This window comes from Astyanax mexicanus, chromosome 15 (genome assembly GCF_023375975.1).
Source record: "Astyanax mexicanus isolate ESR-SI-001 chromosome 15, AstMex3_surface, whole genome shotgun sequence".
NCBI classification, from domain to species: domain Eukaryota; kingdom Metazoa; phylum Chordata; class Actinopteri; order Characiformes; family Acestrorhamphidae; genus Astyanax; species Astyanax mexicanus.
The window spans coordinates 43,362,508-43,388,633 of NC_064422.1; the positions used below are offsets into that span (position 1 = coordinate 43,362,508).

The 26,126-nt window shown below is 39.9% G+C and overlaps 2 protein-coding genes across 2 annotated transcripts in view; one reads left to right on the forward strand and one right to left on the reverse strand.

The window, feature by feature from the left end:
• The window catches only part of mkxa (mohawk homeobox a), a 343,537-nt gene that overhangs the window by 287,707 nt on the left and 29,704 nt on the right, over positions 1 to 26,126 (forward strand). The gene's annotated exons all lie outside the window — the stretch shown is intronic.
• Positions 1 to 26,126, reverse strand: part of ablim2 (actin binding LIM protein family, member 2) — a 143,897-nt gene that overhangs the window by 14,438 nt on the left and 103,333 nt on the right. Inside the window, exons 16-20 of the mRNA XM_049464581.1 lie at positions 21,613 to 21,714; positions 16,083 to 16,136; positions 12,862 to 12,905; positions 10,908 to 10,986; positions 10,574 to 10,632 (exon numbers count right to left, since the gene is read on the reverse strand). Of these exons, the coding sequence (XP_049320538.1) occupies positions 10,574 to 10,632; positions 10,908 to 10,986; positions 12,862 to 12,905; positions 16,083 to 16,136; positions 21,613 to 21,714 (338 nt within the window). The remainder of the gene's footprint in view (positions 1 to 10,573; positions 10,633 to 10,907; positions 10,987 to 12,861; positions 12,906 to 16,082; positions 16,137 to 21,612; positions 21,715 to 26,126) is intronic.

Genomic DNA, 26,126 nt, shown 5'->3' on the forward strand with positions numbered 1-26,126 from the left:
CACAGCCAGCTTCTTCACCTCAGTCAGATCTATTGTAACTGTCCCATCCTCCCTACGAACTGAGACCAATGTCCTATGTTGAGGAGTAGATTTTTCCAGATTAAAAAAGAATGAAGTGGGAGCATCCATTTCCTGCACAGACAGGAACCTGGACCTAACTAAAGCTCCTTTCACCTTCTCATTCAAAATGTCTCTTAGTTCCTGCAGCTTCACAGTAAGATCAGCTCGCAAATCACCCACATTCTGCTGGATCGTTGCGCTGTGTATCCTGGTAATGTCCCGCTCCAGTACACCAACTGCACTTCTAAGTCTTGAGGTAGAAAAAGCAGTAAAATCTTGACAAAAAACTCTAATCTGGGCCTTTCCCACTTCCCACCATTGCATGAGGCTCTCAAATTGAGACTTTTTCCCAACCCACTCTGCCCAAAAAAATTTAAAATTGTCACAAAAAATCTTATCTTTCAAAAGCGCCTTATTAAAATACCACATACAACTCCTGGGGGATTGAAAAATAAAATAAAACTCCAAAGTACATAAGTGGTGATCAGAAAAAGAAGTGGGCTGAATACTAGACTGGCCCACCATGTTCCTCACACCATTAGAAACATAAAATCTGTCTAAGCGTGCAGCAGACACTCTCTGTTCTGACACTTTTACCCAGGAGTACTGCTTAGTTGTGGGATGTTTTTCCCGCCAAATATCAATCAGATTAAAATTAGAGACAATGTTGGCCAGAGTACTAGCGGATTGAGGATGAGGCTCCTCCCCATTTCTGTCCTTCATAAAATCCAGAGTACAGGTCCAGTCCCCACCCAACACAATAGTGTCACCTGAGGAGAGTGACAGTAACAACTGACTCAGTCTAGCAAACAGCTCACTTCTATCTGGTCCCCGGTTTGGTGCATATACATTAATAAAAACAAAAACATGGTCATACACCTTAGCTTTAAGCAGAAACAAACGCCCAGCCACAACTTCATTAACAGACAGAACAGACATTACAGACGACTGCGCTAGGAGGAAACCCACACCAGCACTGACATTCGAGCCATGGCTGAGATAAAAATCCCCTTTTGACCATAACCCCCAATCAGATATTGTGGTCTCATCACTGTGCGTCTCTTGTAAAAAACAAATATTCCATTTTTTAAGAGTAAATAACTCTGAGAATATGGCCTGTTTACTTCTATCTCTAAACCCGTTAACATTTAATGATCCCACTCTAAAGACCCCCATATAAAGAAGAGAGATAGATAAGAAACAGTGAAGCAAGAGACAAAGAACGAAAAACGGAGAAACCCTCTCCCCATGTGCTCTTTGACTATACATTATCTCGGTCGGAAACCAGACTTTACACGTTTAGCCATTCGAATATTGGTCAAATGCTTTTTTAAACGGTATCGGTTCGTCTTGGGCAGAACATCAAAACCGACAGACTTCTGTGCCTTTAAAACTGAACCTACAAACTTGTCCAAATCCGAGAAATAATCCTCAACCGCAACAGGCCTACCTTTAGTTTCATCCAGGAAAGAATTAATCTCCTCAACAGAGTACAAATCCTCCCCAGTGCACTGACTTCCTCCCGCACCAGACACCTCAGACATCCTGTCATCCTCCATCCCCTCCTCCGCCAGAGACACCACTGAACCAGCCTCAGACTCATTTACCTGATCGCTCAAACCAACCACCACAACCTCTTCACCCACCTGAGAACCACCACTACACACCTTAGAACCACCACTCCTACCCACGTGATCCTTTGGACTACTGTCTAGCTGTACACCATCCATGCTACATACCCAAATACTAGTATTACTACTAACTTGAGCATCAGCCCCACTACACACCTTAGCACCAGCCTCACCGCGCACCTGAGCACCAGCCTCACCTCGCACCTGAGCACCAGCCACACTACACACCTTGACACCAGCCACACTACACACCTTGACACCAGCCACACTACCCACTTCGCCATCACTATTTCTCCTGTGATCAGCCACCCCACTTTGTGTAGCGCTAAACACTACACTCCCCTTATCCCTACCTACACCTTCACCATGTTCAGCCTGCTCCTGATCACCCTCACTAACCACAGCCACTCCCACCAAACGCTCACTCACCTCTCTCCTGCGTTTAACCCCGGCAGCTGTAGCAGCAGAAGACCCCTCACCCGAATCCTCCGTAGCGCCAGACACAGCAACCCCCTTCGGAGCGCCATTCAGCACGGCCTCACCCGCGGCCTGGGTCTGCTGCGCCTTCCTCTGCTCATTTAATGGACACATGGCCCGTTTGTGTTGAACACTACCACACTGAAAACACTTCAGATTGTCCGTACTGGCGTACACCATATAGGAACTCTCACCGTGAGGCACACGAAAAGAGACCTCGAGCGTCTTATCCGCGCTGTTTAAAAACATCAGCACTTGTCTCCTGAAAGACAGGACGTGCTTCAGCGCCTCGTTCCTACAGCCGAGCGGAATCAGCCGAATCTCAGTCACCAACTTCCCGAAGCGACCAAGCTCCTTCGAGATCGATTCATTAGAAATGAAGGGAGGGACATTGGAGATGGTGACTCTGGTCGCCGGTGTAGAAAGTGGAGACACCGGGACAAAAGTCTCCAAAACCCAAATCCCCCCCTCCACCAGCTAATTAACTAACCGCGCATCTATTATAAACACCACTGCATCTTTATTCATCCTAGACGCGGAGTAGATCTGTTCATGGCCAACTTTACCCCCCACCGCGAGCAGCACGTCCTCCAGTGCAGCCTCGGCCGGCGGGACACACCTAAACCCGTTTTAGCGGGAGAGCAACGGCGCCTCCGCCACAAGGCGAGAGGCCATGGCGGCCACCCCCCCCCCTCCCCCCCGGCACCGCTCTCGCGGTAAGCGGTGTACCGTGATCAGTGAACTCAGAACAATAGAAAACCCAGGAAGAGGGGAAAAATTTAAACACACACTCTCACCTCCACACACACCACCGCTCCCTCACACACCCGCACACGCTCCGCCCACTCCCAGCATGCAGAGAGAGAGAGAGACAGAGAGAGAGAGAGAGAGAGAAGCAGCAGAGAGAAATATATAAAAATATAATCACAGAGAGAGAGAGAGAGACAGAGAGAGAGACACAGGGAGAGATAGAGAGATAGAGAGAGAGAGGGAGAGAGACAGAGAGAAAGAGACAGGGAGAGAGAGCGAGAGAGATAGAGAGATAGAGAGAGAGAGGGAGAGAGACAGAGAGAGAGAGAGACAGGGAGAGAGACAGAGAGAGAGAGACAGGGAGAGAGAGAGATGTTCTGTCTGTTTTAAAGCCTCCAGTGATCCAGAAAGATCTGCGCACAATCTCCAGTCAGAGCTGCTGATGTTTCTCTTTAATTTCCTGAGGTTAAAGGTCGGAGTTTAATGTTATGGATGTTATGATGGGCCGTGATGTCTGGGCTGGGCTTGGGCTGGTGCTGCAGGGCTACAGTATTATATATATTTTGGGCAATATTTTAGCAATCTTTAAGCAATTCATCTAATATGCATCATTCATCTCGATTAAGGGCGTGTCAGTGTGTCTTTGCTGCCATAACGATGGGAAAAGCACACAAAAGATGTACTAATTATCTTAATTCTCTTATTAAATTAATCATGGGTGTGTTTTTGGGCGTAATTTAAAATAAACTAATAATTTCCTTTAAGAGTATTTGGAAGATTGCTATTTTAATACTATTTTATTTCAGACTGCAGATAAATCAGCTTTGGGTTCTATTTTAGGGAGCTGTCAACCATACACTGTGCAGTTTGATTTAGGGCGTATCACTGTGTCTTTGCTATCATAACAACGGGAAAAGTACACCATGCGCGGCTCGAAACGAGCAAAAGGCATGTACTAATTTTCCTAATTAATTATTCATGGGTGTGCTTTGTGTGTAATTTAAAATAAACTGTACCACTTTAAAATAAGACTACCTTTATAAAGGGTTTATAAATGGTTTACAATTAGTTTATTAATGGTTACTAATTAGGTTGTAAATGCCTTCAACAATGATCTGTTGTTTGCCAAATAGTGAACCCACAGCCTTTTATGTTGTTGCCTTTTCTATGTATGTGTTATAACTGATTATTAACGATTTTTAAGGCATTTACAATCTAATTAGTAACCATTATTAACTTATTGTAAACCATTTATAAACGCTTTATAAAGGTAGTCTTTTTTTAAAGAGGTACCAAATAAACTAATAATTCCCTGTAAGAGCCATTTGCACTCTGACTTTGGCAGATTGCTATTTTAATGGTGCAGCAACTAGAACATGTCCAACACTTCTCAGCAGATACAGTTCAGTGTTTCGCTTTCTCTAGGCTGTGTTTAGACTGCAGACAAATCAGATTTTGGTCCTATTTTAGGGATCTATAGGCGAGCCGTCAACCATACACTGTGCAGTTTGATTTAGGGCATGACAGTGTGTCTTTGCTATCGTAACGATGGGAAAAGTACACCTTGTGCAACTCAAAGCACACAAAAGGCATGTACTAATAAGCCAGGTGCTCTCTGACTTTGGCAGATTGTTATTTTAATGGTGCAGCTACCTGGACATGTCCAACGCTTCTCAGCAGATACAGTTCAGCATGTGCTTTCTCAAAACCAAAAAAGCTGTGTTTAGACTGCATAAAAATCAGATTTGGGTCCTATTTTAGGGATCTATAGGCGAGCCGTCAACAATACACTGTGCAGTTTAGTTTAGGGTGTGTTTTAGTGTCTCTTTGCTATCGTAATGACGGGAAAAGTACACCTTGCAGAGCTTTAAATGCGCAAAAGGCATGTACTAATTCTCTTAATTCTCTTAACAAAATAATCATTGGTGTCTTTTTGGGGTAATTTAAAATAAACTATTAAAAAAAACACCTGTAAGAGCCAGGTGCTCTCTGACTTTGGCGGATTGCTATTTTAATGGTGTAGCTACTTGGACGTGACCAACGCTTCACAGCTGTGTTTAGACTGCAGACAAAGCAGATTTGGGTCCTATTTTTAGGGATCTATAGGTGAGTTGTCAACCATACACTGTGCAGTTTATTTTTATTTTAGGGTGTGTTTCAGTGTGTCTTTGCTATCATAACGACAGGAAAAGTACACCTGCTCGGCCTGAAATACGCAAAAGGCATGTGCTAATTCTCTTAATTAATTAATCATGGGTGTGTTTAACTTTGGACGTTACGTGAAATAAACCATGACCACTGTGTTGCTCATCATTCCCAGCCAGGTGAGCACTTTGGCGGATTGCTATTTTAAAGGTGCAGCTACCTATAGTCTTTTGTTCATTGAAAAGACACCCATAATTAATTAAAAGAAATAGTACATGCCTTTTGCACATTTCGAGCCACACAAAGCATACTTTTCCCATTGTTACGATAGCAAAGACACGCAATTGAAGGCTCACCTATAGATCACTGAAGAAGGGTCCTCTATGTAAAAAATAAATACATAAATAAATACATACATATTTTAATGCCATGTATTGATAATGTATTACAAACAAAATCAACACAATATATCACAAGCTGAGCGGGGCTATGAGTAGTCCAGTGATCTTAAGTGATCAGGAGATCACTGGTTCGAATCCCGGTCATGTAGTTTGCCATCAGCTGCCGGAGCCCTGAGAAAGCACAGCTGGTCTTGCTCTCTCTGGGTGGGTACAGTAGATGGCGCTCTTTCTCCACCCCTCATCACTCTTAGGGTGATGTTGATCAGCACAAGGCTGCATCTGTGAGCTGATGTATTAGAACCTGCGCTTTCCTCTGAGCGTGAGAAATGGGATACAAATTAGGGGAAATACAGTGCCCTCCATAATTATTGGCACCCCTGGTTAAGATGTGTTCTTTAGCTTCTCATAAATTGAGTTTTGTTCAAAATAATATAGGACCACGATGGGAAAAAAAAAGTAAAATACAACCTTTAACTCAAGTGAATTTATTCAGTAGGAAAAAAATCCCACATTAAGAAATAATTATTTAACATCAAATCATGTGTGCCACAATTATTAGCACCCCTGATGTTAATACTTTGTACAACCCCCTTTTGCCAACAAAACAGCACCTAATCTTCTCCTGTAATGTTTCACAAGATGGGAGAATACAGAGGGATCTTTGACCATTCCTCTTTGCACATTCTCTCTAAATCATCCAACGACCTGGGTCCTCTCCTCTGCACTCTCCTCTTCAGCTCACCCCACAGGTTTTCAATGGGGTTGAGGTCCGGGGACTGAGATGGCCATGGGAGGAGCTTGATTCTGTGTGCGGTGAACCATTTCTGTGTAGATTTGGCCACATGTTTAGGGTCATTATCTTGCTGAAAGACCCAGTGACGACCCATCTTCAGCTTTCGGGCAGAAGCCACCAGATTTTGTTTTAAAATGTCCTGGTATTTTAGAGCATTCATGATGCCATGCACCCTAACAAGGTTCCCAGGGCCTTTAGAAGAGAAACAGGCCCACAGCATCACTGATCCCCCGCCGTATTTCACAGTGGGCATGAGGTGCTTTTCTGCATACTCAGCTCTTGTGTTACGCCAGACCCACTTAGAGCATTTGTTGCCAAAAAGCTCTATCTTTGTCTGGCCAAAGCAAACGGTCCCAGTTGAAGTCCCAGTACCGCTTAGCAAACTCCTAATGTTTGCGTTTATGATTGTGAGTGAGAAATGGTTTCTTCCGTGCATGCCTCCCAAACAGCTTGTTGGCATGTAGATAGCGCCTGATGGTTGTTTTGGAGACTTTGTGACCCCAAGAAGCTACCATTTGTTGCAATTCTGTAACAGTGAGCTTTGGAGAACTTTTTATTTCTCTTATCATCCTCCTCACTGTGCGTGGTGGCAAAATAAACTTGCGTCCTCGTCCAGGCTTGTTTACCACTGTTCCAGGTGTTTTAAACTTCTTAATAATTCCTCTGACAGTAGATATGGACAGGTGTAGGCGAGTAGCGATTTTCTTGTAGCCATTGCCTGACTTGTGAAGGTCAACACACATCTGCCTCACTTGAATGGTATGTTCCTTTGTCTTTCCCATGTTGAAGATAAATGGCCTCTGTGTCACGTCATATTTATACCCCAGGGAAACAGGAAGTTGTGAATTACTAATTAAATGTTCCTACATACTCTGATCAACTTCGTAAACTACTGTAGAAGTGACAGAAATACTTTTATTAAATTTATTTCCTAAGAATTGTTAGGGGTGCCAATAATTGTGGAACAGGTGATTTTATGAAGAATAATTATTTCTTAGTCAGGGATTTTATTTCCCCCTTAAAATTTACTTGAGTTAAAGGTTGGACTTTACTTTTTTTTCCATCGTGGTCCTATATTATTCTGAACAAAACTCAATTTATGAGAAGCTAAAGAACACATCTTAACCAGGGGTGCCAATAATTATGGAGGGCACTGTAAATAATAAAAATAGCACAATATATCGTGAGTAGTTTCTCCATTCTTGAGTGTGTTCTCGCAAATTAAATAAAGACTCATCCTCAGTAAAAACCTCCCTAAACAGATCACTGCAGCTACAGGCCGGCCTCATTTCCCTTTTATTCCTCTTTAATCTGGATGCACCCGTGACCTCGGTCTCCTGTAAACCAGCCAGATATCAGATCAGATCAGCATGTGGATACGAGTCAGACAGTACAGTCAGATACAGTCTGATACGCTGAGATTAAACCCTGAATTTAATTGAGCTGCAGCAGATGAATCATGATCCATATGTGCGATTAGCTCTGTCCTCCCCTTCCTCACAGCTGCAGACGTCAAATCAAACCCAATCAAACCAAATCAAACCGGATTACTCATCACTGATGCAAAGAGAGACATCGAGAGACGGCATACGTGACCACAGCCGTTACACCCAGTACACACTGGGAGAGCTGGAAAGCTGGGATTGCAGACAGATGTAGAGGTTAAAAAGGTGTCACAACAGACAGACTCAGAAGATCCTTTATCCCAAGAGCCATCAGACTATTTTCTTCATTTGTCAGGAACAGTAATGGTGTTCCCGAGTCCTGACCTGGTGCATGTTTAGTCATCCAAAAGACGACTGAAAAAATACTAACAAGCAGTGTGAATATTCCATTACTAACTCAATTACTAATTATTATCAATATAGTCACTATTTAGTGCAGTGGTGTTCCTCACCTATAACAGTTAATGCTTCAATTAGGATCATTCACTCGATTTTTTTATATAGAAACTTTTTAAATGTTTCACTACTTTTATTACTTTTGAAAGACCAACATATAAAACAATAGTTTTACATAACATTAAAACATAACATTGCAATTTTGTTTTGCAAATATGTGAGATGAACCATTTTCATATTATATGTTGATTACACTAATAATTAAGGCAAGCAGAAGAAGTTTCATACTGAAAAAAATACTTTTAACTATTTTTCCTAAATCTTCAAACTTTAAAACGGGTCAATTTGACCCAGAACAAAACAGAAGGGTTTATTATTTACACTAACACTTCCCCAACCTCACTTACATTCAAGTATATTTACTGATGATTGGGTATTCATATATTCACATATTCACTTTACAGAAATATATTTGTAACATCTATCTATTTATCTCTCTGTCTGTCTATCTATCTCTCTCTCTCTCTCTCTCTCTCTCTATCTATTAATTAATACTAATATCTTTTAATTTTCACAAAAATCTTCAGTGCTCCTTATGTATAAATTCTATCAGTCAGGTATTAATGTAAATCCACTCTGAACACTGAAGTACAGAGTTATACAGGAGATTCAGTGAAGTTTCTCCAGCACTAAGGCTGGAGCAGTATTAGCATTAGCCGCTAACCACCTTGAACGCTAACTCTTTCACCGTTCAGAGGTGAGTATTATCGGCCTGTAGCCTGCTGCTAACCCCGGATAGCACTGCTGGAGCAGTATTAGCATTACCCGTTTACTGCAGCGCAGAGCACTAGCTCTTTGGCCGTTTAGAAGTGATTATTATCGGCCTGTATTCTGCTGCTATCTGCTGGAGCAGTATTAGCATTAGCCGCTAACCACAACGCTAACTATTTTGCTGTTCACCAGTAGTCTGTGCATTTAGCATGTTAAAACAAGCTATCTGGGACAAACTGCTAGCTAATATTACCCTGGCTTACCGGAAAACAATCAGGATTACTCAGTGTAGCGCTAGCGATTAGCCGCTAATGCTAATGCTCCAGTCTTAGTGCTGGAGAAATTTGGTAATCTAAGCTTACTGTAATTAAACGGAGGCGCATTTCTCACCCAAATAAACAGTTTTCAGGAGGGAATCTTTGTAGATTAACATCCAGCACTCGTTTAACTTTAAAAATATGTTTTTTTTTTGTTTTTTTTTAAGAAAAAACAAGAAATTACAGTTTTGTTTACTGAACTAAGCTCAGCTTTACAGTTCGCCACCCATCGGCCAGACCTGCTAAATGTAAAAGTGAAACAAGGCAACACCACTGCTCCTACTACTAGTTACTAGCTACTAGTGTTGCATTAAATACGCCGGTGCACCTTATACTGTGAACAAATATGGTAATATGGTATATGGTTAGGAGTCTTGCCCAAGGATACACTATTGGTGTATTACAGTTTAATCACCCAGACCACGAATTGTTGAACCAGTGATGTTATCCACCGCACCACACCAACTACCTCATGTACTGCCTGAAAAAAAGCTTTATTTCCTGTCTCTATAATAATGTGAAATTCTGTATAGTGTATACCAGGGGTGTCCAAACTTTTTTTGTTGGGGGCCAGAAGGAGAAATATATTTAAAGTCACGGGCACACTCTCTCCGCTTTTAGACTCTTTGACCCGTTTTTCTGCGCTAGAAATGCGCACTCTCTCCGCTTTTAGACTCTTTGCCCCATTTTTGAGCGCTAGAAATGCGCACCCTCTCCACTTTAAGTATCTTTTTCCCCGTTTTTCTGCGCTAGAAATGCGCATCCTCTCCTCTTTTAGACTCTTTGGCCCGTTTTTCTGCGCTAGAAATGCGCACCCTCTCCTCTTTTAGACTCTTTGGCCCGTTTTTCTGCGCTAGAAATGCACACTCTCTCCGCTTTTAGACTCTTTGACCCGTTTTTCTGCGCTAGAAATGCGCACCCTCTCCGCTTTTAGACTCTTTGACCCGTTTTTCTGCGCTAGAAATGCGCACTCTCTCCGCTTTTAGACTCTTTGCCCCATTTTTGAGCGCTAGAAATGCGCACCCTCTCCACTTTAAGTATCTTTTTCCCCGTTTTTCTGCGCTAGAAATGCGCATCCTCTCCTCTTTTAGACTCTTTGGCCCGTTTTTCTGCGCTAGAAATGCGCACCCTCTCCTCTTTTAGACTCTTTGGCCCGTTTTTCTGCGCTAGAAATGCGCACCCTCTCCGCTTTTAGACTCTTTGGCCCGTTTCTGACACCTAGCGTTCAAACTTTGAATCTCACATTATAAAAATCTGCTTAACAGTGGACCAACTTTCATTCTATTTCTAAAATACCTCGCGGGCCGCTCTAAAAAAGGAAACGGGCCCCAAATGGCCTGCAGGCCGTAGTTTGGACAGCCCTAGTGTATACTATAATGCAGTTTACCTTGTAGATGCCATTGCGTCCATACCCCGGCAGAGAAGCTGATTTATTGTAGGGGAAATCTGCAACAGGAAGCAGAAAATTAACATTTAAAGATTCAGTTCAGCATGTACTTTAATAAAACCATCCTAGGCTGTGTTTAGACTGCAGACAATTCAGATGTGGGTCCTATTTTAGTGATCTACAGGGTGACCCATATTACTAATGCAGCAGAGCATTTACAACTTAACAAGGACTGAAAAATTACATTCAAATCAAGTATTTATGAAAATGTTGAAAATTGTGAGAAAAGGGGGAAATGGGTCTGAAAGGGGAGAATTCTGTGATGGTTACTCACTGGGTTGAGACATGTCTGTGGGGAGGCTGTGGGTGGAGGTCCTGGGGTCAATGTCTGGTGACGTCCAACTAGTCCTGGTCTAAAGAGACATCAAAAAAACACCAGTAAGATCATAAACAGAAAAAAGAATAAATATCAATCAATTAACCTTTATTTTCACTCTATTTCTAAAGCCACTGAGAGATAAATAATTAGAATAATACAAAATTACAAACACAAAAAAAATAGAGAACTAAACAGTTAAGTAGCTAAAATAACACTAAATTGTGAAAAGGAGGGAATAGAAAGTTAAAATAGATGTTTTTTTGGGGGGAGAATCCCATTAAAAAAACACAGACAGATAAGAAATTAAATATAGAAGACTGACTAAAATTATTAATTAAGCAAAGGATGAATGGATGGATGGATTGATGGATGGATGGATGGATGGATGAATGGATGGATGGATTGATGGATGGATTAAAGGGATGATAAACGAATGGGTGGGTAGTAAATATAATAGATAAATGAATGAATGGATGGATGGGTGGAGGATGAATAGATGCATAGATAAATGGATGAATGGATGGATGGATGGATGAATGGATGGATGGATGGGTGGATGGATTAAAGGGATGATAAACGAATGGGTGCGTAGTAAATATAATAGATAAATGAAGGAATGGATGGATGGGTGGAGGATCAATAGATGCATAGATAAATAGATAAATGGATGAATGGATGGATGGATGGATGGATGGATGAATGGATGGATGGATGGATGGATTGATGGATGGATTAAAGGTATGATAAACGAATGGGTGCGTAGTAAATATAATAGCTAAATGAAGGAATGGATGGATGGGTGGAGGATCAATAGATGCATAGATAAATGGATGAATGGATGGATGGATGGATGGATGGATGGATGGATGGATGAATGGATGGATGAATTGGTGGATGGATTAAAGGGATGATAAACGAATGGGTGGGTAGTAAATATAATAAATAAATGGATGAATGTATGGATGGATGGGTGGAGGAACAATAGATGGATGGATAAATAGATGAATGGATGGATGGCTGGAAGATTAATAGATGGATGGATCAGTGGATGAATGTATGGATAAATAATAAATGGGTGGAAAATGAGTGTAAGATTGTATAGAGGGATGGATGGATGGATAGACGGAGGACAGAAGGGTGCATGGACTAATGTTAAATGGATAATACATGGGTGGATTAGATGGGTGGATGAATGGATGGATGGTTAAAGAGATGATAAATGAGTGATTAGTGTTTTTTTCGGTGCCACTTTAAAATAAGACTACCTTTATAAAGGGTTTATGAATGGCTTATAAAGGAGATTATTAATGGTTATTAATTAGGCTGCTTTTTATAACGTTTTTGGTGGTCTTTATGACATTCCTCAAATATTCACTATTCACTGTATACCTGTAACTCTACCTCTTCACTACTTTACTTTAACTGATGCTCTCAAACACTTTATTAAGAGACAAGAAATTCAAGTAATTAACTCTTGATGAGTTCAGCACAGCTGTTAACTGAAAGCCTGAATTCCAGCTGACTCTACCTCATAAAGCTGACTGAGAAAATCCAGCAGAGATGTGCAAAAATTGTCAAATATAAAACATATATCTGGCTACGTGCCTGTATGATTGCGTCATCACGCACTGACGTAGCCCGGCTATGTTCAGGGCTGCAGTGAACTGACGCCGCTAAGAAACGCCTGTCTGTAAATAATACATATCGATATCGTGATAAATACAGATATCGAAATATTGTCCAGGCCTATAATGGTGGAAGTGGCACTCATCAGGACCACCCCAGGAGTATTTCGGTTTGTTTAACACTGTTTTTAAGTTACTACATGATTCCTTATGTGTTCCTTCATAGTCTGAACCACTTATATTCATTTATAATGTAGGAAAGAAAATGGAAGGATAGACTTCACCTTTGTGTCTGACTCCTCCCCGTCCTGCCAGGATGTTCTGGAGGCTGTAAATAAGTTAAAGAATAAAAAGAATTCCATTAATATGAATTAAATTAAATGAATAAGTGTGAGGAGAACACTACAGGTATCATGCACAGTGCTGCACAATACAAAACACCACAGTAACACTATTAAAAAAAACCAATAAAATATCTATAAAAAATCACCTAAACCCATGATTTCCACCAATCACAGAACAGCAACACAACATATCACTACATAACATTACCTTCCGAGCCAACAAGCATATTAGAGGAGTGACACAACACACCCAGTGGGGGAAAAGTGGGGAAAATAAATATATAAAATAAATATATATATATATATTTTTTTTTGTATTATGAAATAAATAAAATAAAAATGTGCATCAGATGGCTCGTATCAACCAATCACAATCACAGTGAGTTACGAGACAATTACAGCAGTCTTACAACAGAAACCACCAATTACACAGATCCACTGACAAGCCAAATACACACACACACCCACACGGTACAGTAACACACAGCTCAGTGCCAAAGTCACATGACCACAATCAAATCAGGTGATATGAATGAACGAATGGGAGCCATGGACAAAAAGACAAAAAGCTGCTAAAAACTAAAAAGATCTACTGCTTGTTTCCATGTCAGATTCTTTGGATTATGAGTCAAATATTCCATAATAATAATAATAAGAGAAAAAAATAAAAATAAAATCACAATCAAAGGCAATCAAACTGCATTGTTTGTTTGTTACACTGCCAGCTTATAAAAACTGAAATAAAATAAAAATTATAATATGAACACACGCTGTTACACACAGTTGCAGTATTATGGCTCTACAGCAGGGGGCGGCGATAGGTGGCCCACAAGCATAAAACATCTGGCCTGTGTTTTTTTTTTTTTTAACTATAATAATTGATAATGAAAAAATATATATTATAATAAAACGCTCCTCTGGAGAGCTTTTGTTTACATCCCTCCCCTGTTTTCGCCCGTTCCGTTTTTTCTGCCTGTTCTTGAGCTCCGTATCTCCTTATAAGGGCGTTTTTTTTTTTTCCCGGCTGTGTCCCAATTCACTAATTCACTAGCCGGGGCAGTGGTAGTGTATTGGAACGCGACCCTGACGACATGGGTTCGATCCCGAGTGAGAAGCGGTGTGTACATTTATTTTTAAAATAAGTAAATCAAACCTACACTTACAATGCTTAGTAAGACACAAAGTCTTATCAGAGAAATAAATTAGATTTATTTCGTTGAAATTAAATCATTTTACTTGTTAAGATTTTGTTTTTTGCAGTGGAGATCAACTGTTCTGTAACTGGGTTCAACAACCCTCTGGGCTGGAGAGCTACTATAGTCTGCTGCAGCACTCCATCCCATCATTACACTTCATTTTAGAAAACAGAATTTTTTAGCTTGGAAAATATTTTAACTTAATTGCCGACCCCTGCTGTACAGATTTATTTTTTTTTTTTTTTTAGAAACCTTAACATTTTACAACACCAATTAAAGAAAAAAATGTTTGGACGCTGTGTAAAATGTTAATATATTTTTTTATGTAAATAAAAACAGAATGCAATGATTTGTAAATCTCACACACCCATATTTTATTCATAATAGAACATATAGAAAACATATCATATTTTGAAAATGAGACATTTTATTATTAACACTGTTAACACTAACTCACATGATCGTAACGACAGGAAAAGTACACCTTGTGTGGCAAAAGGCATGTACTAATTATCTTAATTAGTCGTGAGTGGGGTTAATTTTGGGTATAGCGTTAAATAAACCAATCACTGTGTGATTTGCTCATCATTCCCTTTAAGAGTCAGGTGAGCTCTGACTTTGGCGGATTGCTATTTTAACAGCGCAGCTACCTGGACCCTGTAAACAAACATGTCAGTTTACCAGAATAGGAATGTTATTTTATTTAGTATTCAGTTTATTGTTGATATAAAAGTTGGGTTTGTGCACTGCTGCATGTTCATGTGTGCGTAACAAGTACAGGTGTTCCTGTGTTGCCAAGATAACAATGAACATCTGACTGTTAATTATAGTCTAGATTGTATTCAGTCAGTGGAGCACCTCTGTTTTCCGTTGCTAAGATATATACACCAGAAATTTACCTGAACACACCTCATTTCCAGACCACCACACATCAGTGTAGATATATTCAGAAGTTATTTGGAGTATATGTAATTATTTATTTTTTGTCTATAATCCACTAATGCTTCTTCTTTGGACTAAAGCTCAGCGTTTGAAGCTTTTTTAAATGCAATGGTAAAATGCCTCACTCTTAACATCTGACATGTGTTGTATGTTCTTTAGGGAAATAAATATATACAGTGGTATAAAAAAAAGTTTGGAACACACAATTATTGCACACTTTCTGTAAATCCTATAAACTTAATTTCACTTCTCAAATTTCATATATTTAACTCAATATATTTAACTGGAACTGCTGATCCGAACAACCAATGGTTTAGAACTAAAGGGAATTCATGAAAATTGTCAGGGGTTCCCAATATTTTTCATACCACTGTAAATATATATATATAAATATAAATATATTCATCGCTGTCATATGAAAAACACTTATCTCCATTTTTGTCGATTTTTAGTTTCCTACATAATTTGAGCAGACAAACTATTACCTACACTGTGCCGAAATTTCTTGATGAACGGACCAATAGAAACTCTTCAAAATGACCTGAAATAAACTCTTTTTACATTGACTTCCATTGAAAGTTTTCAAAGTTTTTTCTCTCTCCTGTAAAGTTGCTGTTTTGGAGATAAGTGTTTTTCATTGGACAGCGACGAGGTGTAGGAGATTTACACTGCATCAATGCATTCTGTTTTTGTAAATTTACACATATATATATATATTTTTTACATTTTACACAACATCGCTAACCTTTTGTATCCTTTTTTTGGGCTGTGGTTGTAGATTAGTACATTATGTTAAGGTAATTATGTTTTGTAGTAAATTAAGAGGTTCAGATTAAGGTGGTTAAAGAGAATTTGGTCAATACTGCAAAGTCTGAGATGGAAACAAACCAGAAGCAAAAAGAAAAAAGAAGGGATCTAATAAAAAAGGGGCACTGGGTACCAGTGCAACAGGATACCATGAGAAATGGCATCATGCCACAGAGCATGCAGAGAGTCATGGTTATCAGAGAGATTGAACTGTACCATGCTGTTTGTAGATAGGGGGCTTTCTATAGATATTATCTTTGGTTTTATTATCTGGAATGGAACACAGAAAGAAAGAGAGATAGAAAGAGAGAGATAGACCATGATAGAAGCAGATAACGAAAGGAAAGGAAACATAAAAAGAGAGATAAAGAATAAAAGAAGAAGTCAAACAAGCAAAAAAACATATATGAGTGATTATAATAATAAGAATAAGAATAAGAATAAGAAGAAGAAGCATGAGTTAGAAGGAGTTACTGGAGGATGGAGTCAGGACTGCAGCAGCAGGACTGCAGGAACATCTGTTACTGTATCAGATTTGGCATTTGGGACTCCTCCTCATTATGGAGAAATGGTTACGCATGGTTAGCATGCAACAATCAACAGTTTGTGCCTTTGTCTTATGAAGTCGGGCTTTTGATCGATTTCGAAATGGTACAAACAAACAATCTGGTGCAGAATCCAAATAAGGACATTTTTTTTGACACAAGAGTTTTAGTCCGAATCCCTTCTTTTTCTAGCGTAACCCTTAGAACAGAGTAAGAATTGGAAAACCCTTCATTCACCCTATAGATACGTCATCAGGAGCGCTTAATAAAGTTCAGCAACCTAACTGCTGCTGCTGCTGCTGCTTAACTACAGTTAACTTTAGGGTGTATTTTATTGTATGTCTTCAGAAAGGTGGGAAATGGTGCAGATATTAAATATTATTGTCCATTTCTTCATTTATCTGTGAAAGGGAGCTGAAATTAGCTTTGATTAGCTTGTATTTTATTTTTATTTTTCTGTTCCACCTTAAATGCTGCAGCCCCTGACTACCTGTCTGTTGCAACATTTAAGGTGGAATGGGAAAGTTAGCTAGCTAGCTAACTCCTGAGACAAACTAATAGTGATCTTTTTTTATGCTGGTTATGAAAATTTTTTCCATCTCTAAGGCTGGGTGCAGCAGCATTAGCATTAGCCGCTAACCACAGCGTTAGTTCTTAAGCTCTTTCTCCGTTCAGAGGTGAGTATATTTGACTGTAGTTTGTTTGTTTGCTGTATTAAAACAGGCTACATGGGACAAACCGCTAGCTGATAGCACCCTGGCTTACCAGAACACTCAGCGTTCCTCAGTCTAGTGCTATCGGGCAGCATTTACATCTCACTAGCACTGCGGTTAGCAGCTAATGCTAATGCTGTTGCACCCAGCCTTAGTAGAAATCTGTAAATCTAAGCTTGCTGTAAATAAAAAGGTGCTTTACTCACCCAAATAAACAGTTTTCAGGAGAGAAATAAGTGTGTAGATTAACATCCAGCACTCATTTGACTTTAAAAGAAAATGTTTTTTTTTTTTTTTTAAGTATTACAGTTTTGTTTACTTAGATGCTTCCCTATAAGAAGGGAAACATGGCAACAGTCCTTACTAGTGTTGCTTAAAATGCGCCTTACAATTCAGTGCGCTTTATGCATGAAAATAGACAAGAAAATATAAGGGTTATAAGGGTGAGTTTTTAAGTGAAGTTTCTCCAGCACTAAGGCTGGGATGCAGCAGCATTAGCATTAGCCGCTAACCACGCTAAGCGCTAACTCCTTCGCTCTTTCTCTGTTCAGAGGTGAGTATATCGGACTGTATTCTGCCTGTTTGCTGTTTTAAAACAAGCTACGTGGAACAAACCGCTAGCTAATAGCACCCTAGGTTACTGGAACACTCAGGGTTCCTAATTCTAGTGCTATCTTGCAGCATTTTTAGGCCCTGCTAGCGCTGCCTTTAGTGGCTAATGCTAATGCTGCTTCACCCAGCCTTAGCACTTAGCACATAGATTCTGAGCCTTATAGTCCAAAAAATACATTAATCTATCATGCAATAATCAATTATCTCCATTTTAACCCCCCTCCCAACCCAACTCCCCCCTTAAAGATCACAGCACTGAAAAGGCCTTTACAATCACTAACACAGATCCTAGCCAGCGGCCAAACTCTGTAAATAATAAATGATAAACGATGGGCAAATGGAACGACACCATTGCTTCATCCTCATTAATTGACCCAGCATGTTCGTCTCACTGCGCCGCTTAAATCATCCCCACCTCACTTCGCTTCTTAACCTCAGCGGCTTCCAAACAACTGCCACAGATTAAGCTCAGCAGCAGCAGCGGCAGCAGCTCTCTCTCTCTCTCTTTAGGAAAAATGACGCATTTATCGCAACACATGCAGGTCATTTTCAGCGCTGTTCCAGCATCTGGCAGCAATGGAAACAAAAGGCTCAATAAAGAAAGATGGGGAGGGAAAAGAACAATAGTGTAACAAGTATAATGGGTTGAAATGTATTAAATCCATGTTCAATAGGCTTTAGTTCATTTTATTGGGGTCCGGGAACGGCTGGCGGCGCGGGCAGCGCCCGGCGACACTGACAGCTTTGTTCTGAATGTGAACAATATGATGCTGGATGTCTTTGGCTTGCAGCAGTGAACCATAAATGCAGAATTATTATTATTAGGACGCATTACGAAAGGACAGCGGAGACGAGGTCCACAGATCAGACTTCATGCAGTCCTGTCACCAGCTATTCTGTTCACGAGACGTCAAGAGAAGCTCGTCAGAACATTTCAATACAGAGGATACAGAGAAACAGACGAGAATAACTGAATCAGAGAATAAATTCAATTAAAATACAGTAGAGTTTGGGTCTGAGGGGAGTTGTTAGAATTAAACAATATGATGATGAATGACATAGTGAGCTTTTTATATGCATTGTATCAAAATTTCTCCTGTGAAGTTGCCATGCTTTCTGGGCATGTTCTCCACCAGTCTTTCACAATGCTTTTGGGTGACAAATCAAGACCCTGTGAATGCCAGCCCAATCTCTAGACCTGAAACTATGTTATTATTACTATAATATCATGACAAAGTGCATAATGATCTGTATTTTCTAAGGACACTGTGGATTTGATCATCATTACTTCCAGGACTCTGAAAACTAAATTGCATTTTTCATTTAAAAAAAAAAATAAAAAAAAGAGATTTAGACCAATTACAGAGAGCCTGCTGAAACTGCATAGCAACAAAACACTAACTAGAGAGCTAGATATAAGCTAGATAGCTTATATTTTTTTAATGCATTTATTACATTTATTTTTACTCTATATTTTGACATAGTGAGCTTTTTATATGCATTGTGTCAAAATTTCCCCTGTGAAGTTACTATTCTCTCGTGACATGCTCTCCACCAGTCTTTTACAATGCTTTTGGGTGACAAATCAAGACCCTGTGATTGCCAGCCCAATCTCTGGACATTTCTGTTCATGAGACGTCAGCAGAAGCTCTGTAGAACATTTCTATACAGAGTATCCAGATAAGCAGGACGACCGAGAACAACTGAACCAGTGAATAAATTCACAGGTCTGATGGGAGTTGTTAGAGTTAAACAATATGATGATGAATGATACAGTATGTTATTACTGTTATTATATTATCATAATGAAGTGCATAATGATCTGTATTTCTAAAGACACTGTGGATTTGATCATCATTACTTCCAGGACTCTGAAAACTAAACTGCATTTTTCATTAAAAAAAAAGATTTAGACCAATTATAGAGAGCCTGCTGAAACTGCATAGCAACAAACCACTGACTAGAGAGCTAAAACAACCAAGTAAATAATTATATACCCAGCAAAAATAAAATATTATTTTTTTTAACACATAATTTGGCATAGTGAGCTATTTTTATACATAGCATGCTCTCCACCAGTCTTTCACACTGCTTTTGGGTGACAAATAAAGAAGAGCCTCTCTCTAGACCTGAATCCAATAAAAAAACTTCTGGAATGTAGGATGAGGAAGATGGAATGAGGAAGATGGATGATCACAAGCCATCAAACCAAACTGAACTGCTTGAATTTTTGCACCAGGAGTAAAGCAGCATAAAGTTATCCAAAAGCAGTGTGTAAGACTGGTGGAGGAGAACATGATGCCAAGATGCATGAAATTAAAACTGTGATTAAAAACCAGGACTATTCCATCAAATATTGATTTCTGAACTTGCCTTAGAAAAGTAAAAAAAAAAAAAAAGATTTCTTATTTTCTTCTGTATATTTTTCCTTATTTTCACATTTCTACAATTTCACATTTTCTGGTAGAAATGCTCTAAATCAGGGGTTCTTAACTGGTCTCATCACATTTTGGGACACACATTTTTCTCATGGTCATTAAGTTGCGAAACACTTTTATAGAATACAAATAAAAAATTTGTAGCCTTCAAAACCCCTTTTAAGAGCATGTTTTTTTTAAACTGAGGAGGTACATGACAACTACATGTATAAAAGTTACTAAAATAAAATTAAATATTAAAACTAAATCAAAAATAAAGAAGTACATTAGTAAGAAACTCTGTCTCTTTTTTCCCAGTATAAAAGAAGAGTACAAAATCAGATGAGCATTCATTATTATTATTTTATTTTATATAAAATTTTGGGTCCTGACCTACCAGCTGAGAATCGCTGCTCTAGACAATATTTTTATTTGGAATTTGGGAGAAATGTTGTCTGTAATCTAAACAATAAAACAACAATGTTCATTTTACTTAAACATAAACCTATGAATAGTAAAATCAAACAAATCATCTCTTAATTGTCTTGTATACAGCTGCATAAAGTAAAAAAAAATCAATGTAAATAGTTTTGTCATTACTGTTAATCATACCATTCGTAGATTCTTGTTGCAGTGAAAGAAAGCTCTTCAGGAAAACTGGTGCGATTGTGCCTGTTGATTTTGTTAGTTTGCTCATTGCTCTATACATATACAGGGGTTGGACAATGAAACTGAAACACCTGTCATTTTAGTGTGGGAGGTTTCATGGCTAAATTGGAGCAGCCTGGTGGTCAATCTTCATTAATTGCACATTGCACCAGTAAGAGCAGAGTGTGAAGGTTCAATTAGCAGGGTAAGAGCACAGTTCTGCTCTAAATATTGCAATGCACACAACATTATGGGGGACATACCAGAGTTCAAAAGAGGACAAATTGTTGGTGCACGTCTTGCTGGAGCATCTGTGACCAAGACAGCAAGTCTTTGTGATGCATCAAGAGCCACAGTATCCAGGGTAATGTCAGCATAACCACCAAGAAGAACCAACCACATCCAACAGGATTAACTGTGGATGCTGTAAGAGGAAGCTGTCTGAAAGGGATGTTCGGGTGCTAACCCGGATTGTATCCAAAAAAAACATAAAACCACGGCTGATCAAATCACGCAGAATTCAATGTGCACCTCAACTCTCCTGTTTCAGTTTTATTGTCCAACCCCTGTATATGCGTGCATCAGTGAAGCCGCTGAAGATCACATTTTAAAAGCTGTATTTGTAGTAATTGGCAGGCAAACAAGATATTTCAAATATTTATCCCCTTTCGTTAGCATTAGCCAAAGCTACCAAATTTACTGCAGTATAATTGCAATTTTTTCAGTTTTGAGGTCTTTATCAGTCCAGAAAACCTCAGATTATTATCCTTTATGAATAGTGGGTGGAGGTGCAGAAGCAGAGCAGGCCTACCTGGTATGTGGAAGTGCTTGGGTGCAGCCACGTACGTAGAGGATGGAGATTTTCCATCAGAGTAGGTGGAGAGGCTGGGGGTACTGCGTCCACTTTCACTGCCTGCATGGGTGAAGCCGAGGGCAGCAGAAAGACAGGGATAAGAGGGGGTGGAAGGTAGGAAGAAGGGGTGGGGATTGGAAGTGAATGGGTTGTGGGGGCGACAGAGAGCAGAGAGTTATGCTGCATTTGTTCTCAAAGCTTTAATAAAGCGACATTTCATGATCCAACATGCTAACAGATAAGAGGACTGAAACATTTTAGATCTACGGTCGTTGTTTTTGGTACTTGGGGCTACAGAATCTCTTAGTGTTCAGGTAAATTTCTAGAGTATTGCTATCTTGGCAAAAAAAAAAAAAAAAACGAAAGGTGCTCCACTGACTGAATACAACCTAGACAGACGAAAACAGTCAGACGCCTATAGACACCTATAATTAATTAAGAGTATAAGTACCTGCGTTTTGCATGTTTAGAGTTGCATAAGGTGTACTTTTCCCATCATTATGATAGCAAAGACACATTTACAAAAAAAAAAAAGTGTAATGGGATGGAGTCCTACAGACTAGTAGCTCTCCAGCCCAGAGGGTTGTTGAACCCAATTGCAGAACAGTTGATCTCAAAGCAGGTAAACCCAAGAAGAAAGAAGCAAAAAAATAAATACAGTAAACACAATAAACACACCGCTCCTCACGCAGGATCCAACCCGCATCGTCAGAGTCACGGTCCAATAAACTACCGCTGCCCCGGCTAGTGAATTAGTGAATTTGGGACACAGCCGGCAACAAAAAATGCCCTTATAAGGAGATCAGGAGCCCAAGAACGGGCGGAAAAATGAGGAGGAATGTAAACAAAAGCACGCCAGAGAAGCATTTTATTTTCTATATATTTTTTTTTTTTCATTTTTGTTCATCATGTTTCATGCTTGTGAGCCACCGATTGCCGACCCCTGCCCTAAATCAAGCTGCACGCTGCATGGTTTACAGCTCATCTGTAGATTTATAAAATAGGGCACATAAGGTGCAAAATTTACAGATTACAGATCAGTCAGTTAGACATACAGACCGCAAGCTAGAAAACAGCACTCCATCATTAGCAGGCTGGATCATGAAGCAGCTACAGCAGCTCTAGCCAATCACAGTCAGAAGAACATATTTTATTCTAATTCTAATTAGGAGCTTTCTTATTGATCTTCTACAGTCAGATTCATATTATATCAGTAAAGTATTTACAATAAAGTTTTATATACAATGACAGCTGTGATATATGACTCTCTTATAAAAAATAAGATAATCTTCTGTCAGATGTCAGATACTGTAGTATATATTGTAATACACACTTTTTACACTCCAAACACACACACACACACACACACAAACACACACACATGCACATAAAACCCCAAAACACTAGAAATGCATTTAGTAAACGGCAGGTCGACTGGAGGTTAAACTCTGCTACAGACAACACACTGAGACTGAGCTGGGAACGATCTTTGTGTGTGTGTTAAGTACTAAAGGCTACGGCTAAAATGAGCTAACTCTTGCTCTTCCTTTCCTTGGGGCTCTCCTGATGAGAGCCAGTTTCATCACAACGTTTTTGATGGTCTTTCAAACTTGAGAGTCGTTTAGGTTTCATATCGGTTGTATACAGCTGGTTGAAAGCTGAAATGTAAGATATATAAATTAGTAATGGGACGATACACTTTTTTTCAGCTCCGATCCGATATAAAACTGATATAAAACTTTTAGTTTATTATTAGTACTATTATTAAGGTTACATAATGAGGCTGAAACAGACCACATAGCCCTTTGAAGAATGAGTAAATGCATTTAAAAGTCATTTTTTGACACACTTTATATGCAAATACACAATAGTTTTCCTTCAAATTAAATGTTTTATATTTCAGTTTCATTGTTCAACCCCTGTACATCTCTAATATTGAATATAGGCATCTGCCCAGAATTCCCACATCGGATAATACTGTAACATAAACAGAACAACCCAAACACACACAGCTCACTTTCACGCTGTGTTAAAAGGTGGTTAGACCCAGAATCGAGCGAGGCCAGAGTGGGTGCCACTGTAACTGCCCCCCCCCCCCCCCTCCTTCCCCCGACCCCAAATTACAGCTCCCACACTGCCCTCTTTAATCTACTGCTGAGAAGATCACGTTCCCACTGTTTCTTCTTCTACTGGAGAAACCACAGAGACTAGATCATACAGGGTTATTAAAGACTCACTCTTTCCTACTCATCTTCAGCTCCGCCCACTGCGTTTACGAGGCTGAGTAACCAATGAGTATCAAGGTTACTCACACCCATACACACTCATTATTAAAAAACAGCTGCACCCAAAAGGAAAAGTGGGATTGCAGTTCCTGCAGATTGTACAGTAGAGGGTATATTAGTGTTGATAGAGCGTCCAATAGAATCACATCCCACACATTTTTATACTAAAATATAGGTCTGGAGATGCAGCAGTTCGACGTGGTTTAGTATCTCTAGTGTCTTCAAGACTTAAAGCTCCACTAGGTAGGATTGAGATTTTGTGCTCATGGGCTCCCCCTACAGTAGCAGAGTGTAATAAATATTTTAGATCAGGGGTGTCCAAACTTTTTTTGTTGGGGGCCAAAAGGAGAAATATATTTGAAGTCACGGGCCACAGACTCTGTAATAAAACAAATAATGAAATATACCACTTTAAATAATACTTTTTTCCCGATTATTTCATTTACACACCATTTTACTTGACTAACTATCTTTATCTTTGACAGTCTTGTGTAAACTAAGATTTTTCAAATTGATGTGTCATTTCATGATGTCTCTTAATATCAAACTCCTTAATTACGGCAACTTTTAGACTCTTTGCCCTGTTTTTCTGCGCTAGAAATGCGCGCTCTCTCCGCTTTTAGACTCTTTGGCCCGTTTTTCTGCGCTAGAAATGCGCACTCTCTCCACTTTTAGACTCTTTGGCCCGTTTTTCTGCGCTAGAAATGCGCACCCTCTCCGCTTTTAGACTCTTTGGCCCTTTTTTCTGCGCTAGAAATGCGCACTCTCTCCGCTTTTAGACTCTTTGGCCCGTTTTTCTGCGCTAGAAATGCGCACCCTCTCCGCTTTTAGACTCTTTGGCCCTTTTTTCTGCGCTAGAAATGCGCACTCTCTCCGCTTTTAGACTCTTTGGCCTGTTTTTCTGCGCTAGAAATGTGCACTCTCTCCGCTTTTAGACTCTTTGGCCTGTTTTTCTGTGCTAGAAATGCGCACTCTCTCTGCTGTTAGACTCTTTGGCTCGTTTTTCTGCGCTAGAAATGCGCACTCTCTCCGCTTTTAGACTCTTTGGCCTGTTTTTCTGTGCTAGAAATGAGCACTCTCTCCGCTTTTAGACTCTTTTGCCTCGTTTTTCTGCGCTAGAACTGCGCACCCTCTCCACTTTTAGACTCTTTGGCCCGTTTCTGACACCTAGCGTTCAAACTTTGAATCTCACATTATAAAAACCTGCTTAACAGCGGGCCAACTTTCATTCTATTTCTAAAATACCTCGCGGGCCGCTCTAAAAAAGGAAATGGGCCGCAAATGGCCTGCGGGCCGTAGTTTGGACACCCCTGTTTTAGGCGGATTAGTTTCTCTTTCTCGTTTTCTGGCTTTCACAGACATATTCGGTCTCTTTCCAGCTTCTGCCAGAGTGTCTGTATGTTAGTTTGTAAAGAATTAACCAGTAGTCCTTGTAAAACTGTTAGAACTAAAGGTCGGAAAGCAGGTCGCAGTTCTCGCGAGCGTTGGTCGCGGCCGCCTCGGAAAACTTACAGAGTCTGGTTTGAGCTCAGAGGAGCTCCGGCACAGACACGAGAGCACCGCTATTCCTCCTAGTACACCTCAATGCAGCGTTGCAGTGAGTTTCAAGCTGTAATTTCACTTCTTTAAAAAGATCAAAAATCAAGAAAATCCTACCTAGTGCTGCTTTAAAGCTCTTGAGACGTGTGGATGAGCATCGTCCTGTTGAAATAGTGCACTGCAGTGTGCATTAGTGCATTGCAGTATGTCTTTACTATCGTAACAACGAGAAAAGTATGCCTTAATCGTCTCAGAATGCACAAAAGGCAAGTACTAATTCTCTTAATTGATAATGGCTTTGATTCATTTTGTGCATAACATGAAATAAGCCAATCAGTGTGTCACTTGACTTAGGGATCTATAGGCGAGCCTTCAACAGTGCACCGCGCAGCTTGATTTAGGGCGTGTTTCAGTGTGTCTTTGCTGTTGTAACAACGAGAAAAGTACACACAAAAGTGTGCACACAAAAGGCATGTACTAATACTTTTAATTAATCATGGGTGTGATTTATTTTGGGCGTAACCTAAAATAAACCAATCAGAGTGTCACTTGCTCATCAGGTGAGTCAGGTGAGCTCTGACTTTGGCAGATTGCTATTTTAACAGCGCAGCTACCTGGACGTGTCCAACATACGCTTCTCAGCAGAGG